The following is a 12,311-nucleotide window of genomic DNA, read 5'->3' as shown; positions in this document are numbered from 1 at the left end:
CACGTGCCCACTTTCCCAAACATCAAAATTCTTGGAGGCACACACATGCATCCAGATAGGGCAGCCAGCTAAACGGCCCTTCCAGGGCACCATGTATACACCCCGCACCAAAGCGCACTGCTCATGAAACGAAGATTTCGCCGACCGTGGTGATTTGGCGTGGCGGTTCATCACACGGTTCTCCTAGGGAGTACCATCAGCATAAATAGATTACTTAGCACAACATAGTTTTTCTACACAGGCAAAAAAAAAAAAACGGATACTGTTTGGTGTGATTGTATCGTGTTAAACTGCGTCAGACTCTTCTTCTTCTTCTTCACCCTCTTAAGAATGGCACATACCCACATGGGGGGGACTGGCCACGTTGTAACGGCATAAACAAGGAAATTTCCATAAGCGATTACGACAAAATATCGGGGCCAAGGCGACAGGCTCTCGCGCTGTGCATTGCACGTCGTCGTCTTCATCAGCTTCCACCTGTGCACAAGTCACGAAAGGAAAGAAAACACACTTTCAGATGCCTGGCTCAGGCGTACACCTGCAAAAACCTGCCTTCGCATAATATTTCGTGGTTACCAATGCTAAACCGGCAGCAATTTTTTTTTGTCAGCTGGATCTGGTACTGCTTCCACCTGATCAGGTTGCAATACGAGGGGGTACCCAAAAGAAACCGGACTTATTTTTGTTTCAAATTATTTGTTCACATTTTCAGCACAGACCTTCAATATCCCTCAAAGTACTCTCTACTTACAATGATACGTCTGTCGAATCTTTCATGTCATTTTTCAAAACATTGTTTAAATTCATCTTTTGTGATGCTTGACAGTCCCTCCGTCGTTTTTTTCTTCACCTCAGCAACATCAGCAAAACGCTTTCCATTCACCTCTCTTTTCATTCTACGAAATAAAGAAAGTAGCACGTGGCAAGGTCGGGTGAGTATGAGGGTTGAGGAACAGAGGTCATCCCATTTTTGGTCGGAATTGGTCGTAGAGACAGGGCTGTGTGAGCAGAGGCATTGCCATGGTGGAAAAACCAGTCACCCGTCTGCTTCAAATCAGGCCGCTTCCACCGAACACTGTTGCCCAATCTTTTCAAAACATCCAAGCAGAAAGCCTGGTTAACTGTCTGACCCTGCGGAACAAATTCTGAATGGACGACTCCTCACGTCGAAAAAACAAATCAGCATTGTTTTGAGGTTTGGTTTCACCTGACGAGCTTTCTTGAGGCGAGGTGAATTTGGAGTTTTCCATTGGCATGACTGTTGCTTTGATTCAAGATTTAATTCAGGAACACTTGAGTTGTCCCCATAGCATCGTCTTTGAACGTCTTTCTCAATATTTCAAGAGTTCCCGTTCCACTTTTTCCGAGAAAAAATCAGAATTTCACTGGAGCACGCTGTTCACGAAAATCAGCCATTGCAAAAACGACACTCACACAAAACAGTCGTCACTCTAAAACTCTTCCTAAACTAGTATGACCTCCTTCAGCGACGGCACTCGGCATACTTACTCTGAAATGTTCGTTATATGCGCTCCTAGCGATAATACGCGGTAGCACAGAAGCTGTACCGATTAAAAAAATTAGTCCGGTTTCTTTTGGGTACCCCCTCGTACATCAACTGTAATTCGCGCATGTGATTAAAGTTATGTTCTGCAGTATTAAAAGACACATATACTTATTTGGTGTCCAATCAGGGTTCTCTCGAAGTAAGCGCGCGCAGGGACTGAAAAAGAAACAAAGATGGAAATAATGAAGCCAAGAAGGTGGAAGGCCCTGAGTTCACTGCTCGAAATCCACGTTGGCAGATATTGTTGGTACGGAAGAACCCTTGCAGTTGGAGATGATTCCAAACGCTCGCCTTCGTGTGAGTGCCCTAATTCACTGAGTCCGGCGTTAGTTTCTTTGGAGGGAGAGAGAGAAAAACGTTTAATGCATAGAATGCTTGGGTGGGCCCCCATTCCAGGAGCCCATTGGCTTCTGCCGCCGCCCTTTCCGGGTTCACCAGCGAAGGCTGGTCTTCCGAGTGTGAGCTGGACAGCGGCGCCTCGAAGTCCTCAGTTGTGCGGTTATTGATTCTTTGTGTAGCCGGGTTTTTCTGGCGCGCTCGTACCACATGGAATAAGTCAGCCACTTCATCGCAGAAGGTTCAATGCGGACACAACGCACTGGGAAACATACTAGCAGGCATTGACGGAATTTATACAGGGTGTCCAGGCTAACTTTAGCTAAGGATTAAAGACAAAATATTTGAGATAGGCCACGGAAACCACTTACATACGTCTACCAACCGGCTTGCGCATCTAGGCAGATTTTTGTATTGCTATTAATTCGGGAGAAATTAAAGTATTTTTTCTAAATGCGTAAATATTGACTTCAGACGGCAGATGTGAATAGCAAAGTTGGAGAGCACCTTCAGAAACCCCCATTCTATTTATTGGCGATAAAGAAAGCCTCACGTGCATGTTTTTTCTGAGGACCAAAGAAAGTCCGCCAAATACAAAAAAAATTCAGGTGGGCGCATTGTTGACCTAAAGCGCGGTGTTGCTGCTAGTGTAACTGATGTGTGGTTACGATGTTAAGCTTCGGCTCCGAGTGTGGAACGCGATAGCGTCTTGCAACGCTGCCAGGGAGCACACAACGCCATCGCCCGTTCGGTTCTTCGTCTTGCTTGTCGGTAAATTAGTTTTTGAGGAAAGTAAATGTATCAGTCTCACATATGTCGGTGGACATCTGAACCTCACCTTAAGGGAAGGGAGGAAGATGGTAGTGAACGAAGACGCCGTATTCACTAGACGCGCCTTTGAAACGTCCAGCAGATGCTGACGAGGTGTGTATTGATGGCGCTGACCACAAGGCACAATGTGTAGAGGCCACGGGAAGGGCGGCGTTAAAGTGGAGGGCGATGTCTGCCCGAGAGGCCGCCAATTTGGAGGCGGGCCACCCCATTCCAGGGGATGGCGTTTGTTAAGACTGACACCAAAAATGGCGAGCGTCGCAGCATATCAAGTCGCATACCCTTAACGTTAGGGGTATGCGTAATCGTAGGAGGCAACACCAGGTACGGCATCTCTTAAAGAAATGGAGTGTGTGTGTAGCCGCTGTCCAGGAAACAAAGTTGTCCTCTGATGAAGAGACAGAAGCTGCTCTCGAGCCTTTTTTGTCGGAATACAGCATTATTGTTAGCCACGCGAGAGGCTTATCCGGAGGTCGTATGCTATTCCTGGCGAACACGCTAGAGATGACAGCCATGTCTTATTGCACAGATGACGAGGGGCGACTTATATGCTGTGATCTCACAATTTCAGGTGTACAGTGGCGGATTATTTGTGTTTACGCCCCCATAAAGCAGCGCGATAGAAGGCTTTTCTTTCTGTCATTAGTTGAACATTTGTGCACGGACCGCAAAATTATATTGTTGGGAGATTTTAATTGCGTTTGTAGGGATGAGGACCGATCAGTGGTATGTAAGAGATTCGACCCTAGTGCTGCATTACTTACCGATTTGGTTTCTGAATATAATCTTGTGGATGTGGGACAGGAAAAAGGCGACAGTATACATTTCACTCATTTTCAGTTTTCCTCTAATGCTCGCCTTGACAGAATTTACGTTTCTGTAGACGCGTTAGCAAGTGTGTTTGGCTACTGGGTGCGGCCCAGCTTTTTCAGTGACCACTGTATGGTGTCTCTTCAGATAGGGATGTACACTCGGCATGTACTTCACCCTCGATGGGAGTTGTGGAAGATGAATAACTGTCTGCTCTCAGACGAAATCTTTCAGCGTGCTGTACCTACTTGTTTAAAAGACGTATGGTCACGCCATGATCTGTCCGTTTTTAAAAAGTGGGACTTGTTTGAGCAGGAGATCAAAAACTTGGCAATTGAGGCCTCAGCAAGAATCGCTTTCCTGAAGAGACACCACCTTCGTTAGCTTGGGCCGTGGCTTGGGCCCACCCTAATGGAACTACACGAGCTAGAGGGGGTTAGCCCGGGTGCCTATCTCGAAGAGATTAATAACGTAAGAGCAGAGCTTCAACAATTTGCGACAGAAAGATATAAGGGGGCCTTGATAAGATCTACGTCCCGAAGGTTTCTCGACGAGCAACCTCCTCGTCGGGCCCTGAGTGATGAAAGAGAGAATGCTCTTGCGAAGGAAATATTGGAAATTCAGTATGGTGATTGCACATACAGCGATGTGCCTTGTATTCTTGCTGCTTTCTTCGACTATTATCGGAAGTTGCTTGGCAGTTGCGAAGATCCAAATCAGGGTTTCGATTACAGTTCCTTACTCGGAAACTTCCCTCGACTTGACGATGAGAAGTGTGCTATAGTGAAGGGACCTATCACTTTGGATGAAATTCAATCAGCCATTTCTGCCATGCAGGCCCAGAAATCTCCTGGGCCACATGGTATTACTAGCGAATTCTATAAAACATTTTCGCCTTGCCTAGTGCCTGTTTTGATGGAAGTTTTCCAAGCATCTTATGATGTGGGTGTCCTGCCTCCCACTTTCTATTCTGGGCACACAATATTAATACCCAAAAGCAAAGATGCTAATCGGTTGAAAACTGTTGAGGGCTATCGTCCAATTTCCCTCTGCAATGTTGATTACAAAATTTTTGCCAAGGTTCTTTGCAGTCATCTGCAGCTCGTCATTATGGACTTGATAGGTTCGCATCAGGTCTGTGGTAGTAGAGGCCGCAGTATTCAAACACATATCCATATTGCACGTTCAGTATTAGAGACAGTATAAGATGAGAAAGGCCAGGTAGCTCTGATTCAAATTGACTTGGCGAAGGCGTTTGATAAAGTTCGGCACGATTTCTTGTTCGCGGTCTCGGAGTATGCAAATATTGGTGACGTCTTGCTCAAAGGAATAATAAGGCTGTGCTATAAGAACTCCTATATAAGGGTAATTTTTAATCAGGAGCTAACGAAACCAATACCACTAGAAGCATCTGTTCGTCAAGGATGTCCACTGTCTCCATTCTTATTTGCCCTATATCTGGAACCCCTCTGTCTCAGTATAATTAACAGCGCAGCTATCCGCGGTTTCTCTCTGGCTCAATGTGAAGTTAAAGTTTTAGCCTACGCTGATGATGTCGCCCTCTTTTGTTCTGACAAAAAGAGTGTACTTGACGCTTTACACTTGACTAAACAGTTCTGCGATGTATCAGGCGCGGCTCTTAATTTAGAGAAATCCAAAGGCTTTTGGTTGGGTCATTGGGGAACTAGGCCAAGCCAGTTCGGTGGCATATGCTGGGACTGTAGCCCTCTTGAGTGCCTAGGCGTTCCGCTGCACCAAGTTCGCAACAGTACAGCCTACTGGGATTCACAAATTGCAACTCTACGGCGGCAAACACAGGCTTGGATGGGTAGGGAACTCTCAGTGTTTGCGAGGGCACAGGTCTGTAACATATTTTTGTTTGCAAAGCTCGCGTATGTCCTTCAAGTCCTGCATTGTGCAAGGAGGAAGGTGCAAGCAATACACAGAGTATTTGCAACATTCGTGTGGCGCTCTCAATGGGAGCCCATGAGGCGTGACAACTTGTTCCTTCCCTTAGAGGGTGGTGGAGTGGGCCTTGTTCACCTGTTCGTGCCTCAACTTGTTTCCCGTTTTTTTCTTTTTCAAATCGGCAAACCACCCGTTTCTGGTAGCTGTGCTAATTAGGCGGCTTAGTTTTCATTTGCCTTACTTATTCGCACCGACTGTGCAGGCTCGTGAGGGGACTTTATGGGGATTCCTTAAGGAGGTTGCTGACTATTTCAATTTCCTCACTGTGCGCTTCTCTTTAGATTACCTCTATATGCTCTCGAGAAAACAGATGACCCAGGCTCTCACTGAGTCTTTGTTCCCTACACCATTGTATCGGCAGCCTTATCTGGGGCCTTTGGACATCGGTGTTCTAAAGCGTGTTAGGCGGATGTGCATTCAGGCAGCCGCTAAAACGTTCTTTTTCAAACTACACACAGCGACGCTGCCTGTCAAGACATTTCTTAATGACAAGATGTTTGTACCCTGGAATGTGATTGCCGTCTGTGTAACGTGCCTGAGACAATTGATCATTGCTTCATCCTGTGCCGTGATGCCATGTTCTTTTGGGACATACTACAACGAACTCTTAAGAAGGACATTGAAAGTACACCATACACTATTAGATTTCTGCCTGTTAGCAAAAACTCTGTTGTGCCTTTTGATCTGTCTGTGTTGATGGGACTATTCAGTCTTTGGAAAAGCCGTATGATGGACAGACATGCCGAGCCACCAAGATCGTCCAAATCTGTGTTTCGTGAACAGTGTGCTTGGGTAAGGAGTGTATATGCTGCACGCGAAGAACCTCCAAGCTGGCTTCCGTGCCTAGATGCATGTGTGTGCCTCCCTGAATTTTGATGTTTTGATGGGGATGCAGTGTTGAGTTAGGGCTATGGCGGGCTCGTATTAAGCAGCCCGATAACTTGAGACGCGAACCAGTTTGATTGAAGTTTTCCCCCTTTTTACGGAAGTTCTTCCATGCAATAAAGGAAAAACAGCTGGCATGGCGGAGTGGTTACCGTGCTCGACTCGCACTCCGGAGACCGGGGTTCGATTCCCGAACTTGACAAAATTTTTTCTCGGTTTTATTTATTTATCTGGTCTGGCTAGAAATTTTAATTAGGCTAACTGGTTAATTAAGCAATGAACTAAACTCAGTCCCACATAGTTCGAGCATCACTAAACGATCCCTTTAATTGGTTGCATGGTTACTAGCCAAAGTACAATTGGCCCCGTTTGAAATTCGCGCACTGTGAGTCACGACCATTTCGACCAATTGAAAAGCGTGACATTTCTGTCGACAGCTCCTGCTTACAATGATGAGGCCTTAACGGCTTCCGCCTTAAAAGCACGTGACTAGAGAATTCGCACGCCATGATTGTGCTGCTCTTAATCCTGGCTTGAGTGAACGAAATCAGCTGCTGGTATGGCGCACGCTTGCAGATTTGCTCGCGCGGGCGTCGCGACCACAGTCGACATATCGGCCTGCCGGAGCAGTGGGGTCGTCGCGCCATACCAGCGGCTGATTTCGTTAACTCAAGCCAGGATTGAGAGCAGCACAATCATGGCGTGCGAATTGTCTAGTCACGTGCATCATTTGTATCTAGTGGACTTTCTTTGGACCCCAGAAACAACATACACGTGAGGCTTTCTTTATCGCAAATAAATAGAATGGGGGTTACTAAAGGTGCTATCCAACTTTGCTATTGCTTTACTGGCTGTATTGTTTAATTAAAAGCAATACAAAAAACTGCCTATGGTGCGCAAGCCAGTTGGTAGGCGTATGTAAGTGATTTCCCTGGCCTATCTCAAATATTTTATCTTTTAACCCTTGGCTAAAGTTAGCCTGGACACCCTGTATAAGTGTTTGATTGCAGTTTCCTTGTGATGACACCTCGCTCCCTGTTTGGATTTGTATGCGGTTCGGCGTATACTTTCCTCATTAATGTCAAATGTTGGAGTACATCCCTATGGCTTAATAGCGGATCTGAGTAATTATGTTCCTACGAATGTTCGGGGACCCGGGGTAATAGAGTGCGGGCAGCGGCGTGAGCGCCTTCGTTTCCGACATCCGCAGAGTGCCCTGGAGTCCATATGACTATGGATTTAAAGCCTGCATCTTCTTTAGCTCTGGGATTCATTTCTTTAGAATCTAGGCATCTTCGATGCACGGCGGCAGCCTGGGGTCTTTTTCTCATGCCTGGGGTGCGTCACATCATCGTTACCAGCTTGGAGAATGAAAATTGGTTTTTGAAGAAAGGAAATGGCGCAGTAATTGTCTCACGTCTAGCCGGACACGCAAAACGAGAGCGGGGGGCAGGAGCACAGATTTACCTGGCACGCTGTGCAGGCAGCTGACTTCAGCAGACTCGAGTGCTGGACGGCGGGGTAACGAAGACAACCAGAGGGTGGTCGGGGAAGTCGTCCAATCCGGTCAGAGCGTATTCCATACCAGGCACTATTCCCCCCATCTCCAACACGACCCGTGAGGACTGGGAGGCGACCCTGCTCGGCTGCCATTACAGGCCCAACAAGCCTTAGTCAGGCGCGCCCGGGCGGCGGCCACCGCCACTGGGGTCCCAAACTATAATGGGACCTCCACCTAGTGCTTGTCAGGATCGGTCTCTTGCGGGCTGGTCCAAGCATACCTGCTGTCCCTTCCTAATAAATGTTTTCACCACCACGACCACGACGTTGCTAACAATTCCGACAGGAAGGACGGTAACGCTTTATGTCAGCATTCCCATAACTCACAGCCACGCGGGCCCGGCACTGCGCTCCTGGACAAAAATCACACGTTCACTAGGCATGCCCTCGCCCGCATTCGGAGTGTGGCCCTCTTCTGCACTCCCCAAGTTTCGGCATCACGAGGGCAACGAGCGATAAATACAGGAGAAGAGCGCGGGAACGTGATCCGCCGACAAGCGCGCTGCCCAGAACACCAAGCTTAGAGCGAGGCCCATTCCGAGGGAGACGCACGAGAGACGCCGACGGAACGAGACGTGTCAGCAACGTCCTCCCGCGCTCTGCAGATCGGCTGAACGCCTTAAGTTTTAATGATCCAATATGTTTTATTCGTGTATTCGGCCAAGTTTTAATAAACCGGTTTGCTTTAAATCAAGAAGCCGGCCACTTCATTCCTGACGGGGTAAGGCGTACACATACCATTTACAGCCGTGCAAGCATGCAACTGGGTACAAAGGTAGGATATCGCTGACCGTAGTAGTAAGGAGCCAGCGAGACAGGGCGAACAAAGTGGCGGTGGCTTACTAGAATATACAGAGCGAAAGCTCTGTTAAGTATAGTTAGACACGGTTTAGCTTTGGTGCAACTTTTTTTTTTCATGGCTTCAGCGAGAACAAATTGTTGCAGCGAGATCAAATCACGCGATGAGCATTCAGAGCGGCGGTCGGCGCAGCGGCGTACGTGACTGACAAGCGCAAGAGCGAATCACGTGACACATCACATGCCACAACTGCCGAGGAAGAGCGGCCAAGCAGCAGCCAGAGCAACTGCGGACGAGACTGCCAAGCGCGCAGCTATGGCGTCGATTAAGAAAATCGAGGCACCTACCACGAGCAATTTTGAAGATGCGGGGCGCCTGCTGTTAGAGGTCAAATCCAAGAGCCAGCTTCTTCAGGTTAAGCATGGGAAGAATAGAGCTTTGTGCTCTAAAAGCAGAACGCGACCTTTCTCAATTCACGCGTGAGCCCGTTAAGGCCGATTAAGGCCCGTTAAGACCGTTCGCCCGCGGCCCGCGCACTACGTGTGCATGCGTCAGCACTTTGCGAGTCGCGCTGGATGTATGGATGGATGGCGGCCGACAGCGCGCCCCTGACTGCACAACTGACTGGTCGGCAAAAAAAAAGCTGGGGGTAAGGGCGTGGCAGTGCGAGGGGGCGGAGGCAGCAACGTGGAAGCCGCTGACGTCACCCTCGCGGCGGGCAAGGTGGTGGACGCTAACGGTGCTGACGGAGTAACCGCGCCTCAGTACTGACGCCCGAGGAATGCTATCATCGAACTAGTACGTTCCGCCTAGACGACATTCTACGCATGAGCTGCCCGACGCCTCCACAACCACGAGCGGCGGCGACCACCATGGAATCATGTAACGATAACAAAATTCGTAAAGGACAAGCGCTCTCCATCGTTTTTATCTGGGCCCCGAATTCACAGCTTGAAAGCAACATGTCACTAAATCCTGGGTAAGTTTTGTGGTTACAGCCCAGCTGATTCTCGGCCGCCATGAGCAGTCGTATGTACGAAAAGAGAGAGTAGTGGCGATTGAAGCAGGCGACCACGGTGTCTGGCGATGACAAGGAAGCCGTTGACGTCACCTTCGCATCGCCTTGATGGCACGCTAACGTGGATCGACAGCGCGCACGAATCCAGGCCACCGTGTCTGCGCGCCCGCATGTAAAAGTGCGTACGGCTCGAAGAGCGCAGTTCACAGCACCACTGGGCTCCGCACGAACCACGACTGAAAATTCATGCTTTGGAACAGCTTGGGCAGGATAGGGCACAGTCCATTTATTCATCCCTCGCAATTTAGCGGATAGGAGCAAAAACTGTTGTCGCCAATCATGGCGGCGCCGACTAGGTGCCGGTGAGGAAGGCGATGACGTCACTCTCGCCTCGCCATGATTGCGCGCGCTTACTTCATAGGTTGCAATAGATTCTTACATATATCGGCTAAACCCGACAGCGAACGCGAACCCAAAATCATTGCTGCCATCGAGGAAGGGTAACGTCAGCGGCTTCATCGTCATCTCGAGCCAGCAGCTGCTTTCTTTGGTACTGCGCGCGCAGTTTAGGGCGAAAGAAGGGTGGACTGTGACCACGCCGGCTAAGTGCGCATACAGCACTGCCATTTGAAGCCGTAGGTGGCCGCTTACACAAATCCTGGCCTGCTTCCGAACGTGCCTCTGAAGTGCGCACACTAGCTTATAACACGTGCCATAGTGCCGGTGCTTAGCTGTCCCGGATGCACCTTGTCGCGCTTCTTTTGCATAAGCAATTGTAATAATACAAAAACTACACTGTGAAGTCGAGATCTGAACAAAAATGCACTGTGGCGGGCCATGAGTAGCATCACGTTCCACTGACATTCTCTTTCGAAGCCGCATATCTACACCGGCTAGATAGAAGTCATGGTGATACAGCGGGATGTCGCGGCTTCATCTTCGCCGTCCCCTCCCCCTTGCAGCTCCTCTCGCCAGTCGCGTTGCTCCAGCACTTACGCTCTCTCCTGGCCCTTGTCAAAACGGCGCGGGGCTGGCGCGGCGAAGCGCACATGCTATCGCACGGAAGTTCGGGGCGTACGTTGTCGGCGCTCAGTGGCGCGCTGTTTTTTCGCTCTAGCCCGTCACCCGACGATCAACGAAGGTAACATTTCTAGCTTAGTCTCTGCAATCTCCTGCTTAATCGCCACTGTTAAGAGCACCACAATGGCTGGCACGGAATATACTCTAACTGGATTCAAGGACTACCCCGAGCGCCAACGCGTCGTTTTCGTCCAGCCGCTACCCAGCACCCGAGTCTGCGGCGTCTGCGGTGTGGTGCCCAGCCGCTCCCTGTTGCTGCCCTGCGGTCACGTTTTGTGCAGGGTGTGCAAGGATCAAATCCCGAAGGAATGCGGGGAGTGTCCTTTGGACGACAGCGAGTTCGCAGATGCCGACGTTGTCCAGATAACCTTCAAGCAGTCCCAGTTGGAGCAGCGTCTCGTCTTCTGTGTCGCTGGTGGTAGGGAGTGCAGCTTCGCCGGTCGGCTATGTGACCTGAACGAACACCTGACTGGATGCGGCAGCGACAAAGTGAGGTGCGGCAAATGTCTACAGTCGTTTGTTCGCTCCGTTGCCGTCGAACACTACAGGCAGTGCTCTGCCGAGACTCCTATGCGGCACTGCGTGAGCGTCAGGAGTGTCTCGAGTGCTGTTGTAACGCTCCGCGACGTACAGAAAGATTTGGAGAGCATACGGGTGCTGGCCTCAAGCGAGAATGTTGACAAGGATGCTGTCGTGAACGGCGTAAACTCGTTGATGGAGCGTGTGGTTAGTCTTGAGCGTGACTTGACCCGTGCAGGAAAAGAGGCCTGCGGAGAAAAATGCGCCTCATCGCAGCCTGGTGTGAAGAAAATTGCCTTTCCTGTGGGACCTTGCCGCCCTGCTTCCAAGCTTGGCGCGTTCATCACCTTGTGCGAGTTCTCCAACATATATGCCTGCTATAAAGCACTGACCGGGAGTAAGGAAGATCACAGGCTGATGTGGAGGAGTTGCAAATTAGCTGGCTACACTTTCGTGCTCGAGGGCAAGTTGCAAAAGAAGGACGACGAACATGTGGCCGTAAGCTTTGTCTTGCATCTTAAGGAGGGTGACTTCGATTGTATGTTAGAGTGGCCTTTCGCAAGAAAGGTCACGATAATACTTACGCATCCCGGGGATGAGTCGAAAGATGTCAGGATGCCGGTTGTCATGGAAGGTCCCAAGGTGGTGAAGAAACCGGCCGAGTCGTTGAACTGGGGCGTACCAACCAAGACTGAGAGCTGGGTGTACCTCGAAGTGGAAGGTTTTTTCAATCGGGACACTCTTTATGTCAACCTCGAGTTAGAATGACGAGCACAGCATTTTCCACGTTCATCTGGTTCATCGAAAGTGTCCGGTTCCATTGTGGGAAGGAACTGGAAAGATATTGTTACGCGTGGAGTGATCGTGTGCTGGACTTGAAAGATCGAATAATGCTACACACCACTTTTTCTTGTCAGTGGTATTCGTGCATTTAGCAG

At 49.4% G+C, this 12,311-nt stretch overlaps 1 protein-coding gene across 1 annotated transcript; it reads left to right on the top strand.

Moving 5' to 3' along the window:
• Positions 1-10,977: 10,977 nt before the first annotated feature.
• On the top strand, positions 10,978-12,141 carry LOC149335958 (uncharacterized). Its single transcript, XM_089554046.1, has one exon. It carries the CDS (start codon positions 10,978-10,980, stop codon positions 12,139-12,141), a length of 1,164 nt encoding a protein of 387 aa, XP_089410172.1.
• Positions 12,142-12,311: the final 170 nt, after the last annotated feature.

The sequence above is a fragment of the Amblyomma mixtum genome, chromosome 7 (genome assembly GCF_055824585.1).
Source record: "Amblyomma mixtum isolate Tamu chromosome 7, ASM5582458v1, whole genome shotgun sequence".
NCBI classification, from domain to species: Eukaryota; Metazoa; Arthropoda; class Arachnida; order Ixodida; family Ixodidae; genus Amblyomma; species Amblyomma mixtum.
This window is presented reverse-complemented; position numbering and strand designations above follow the sequence as displayed.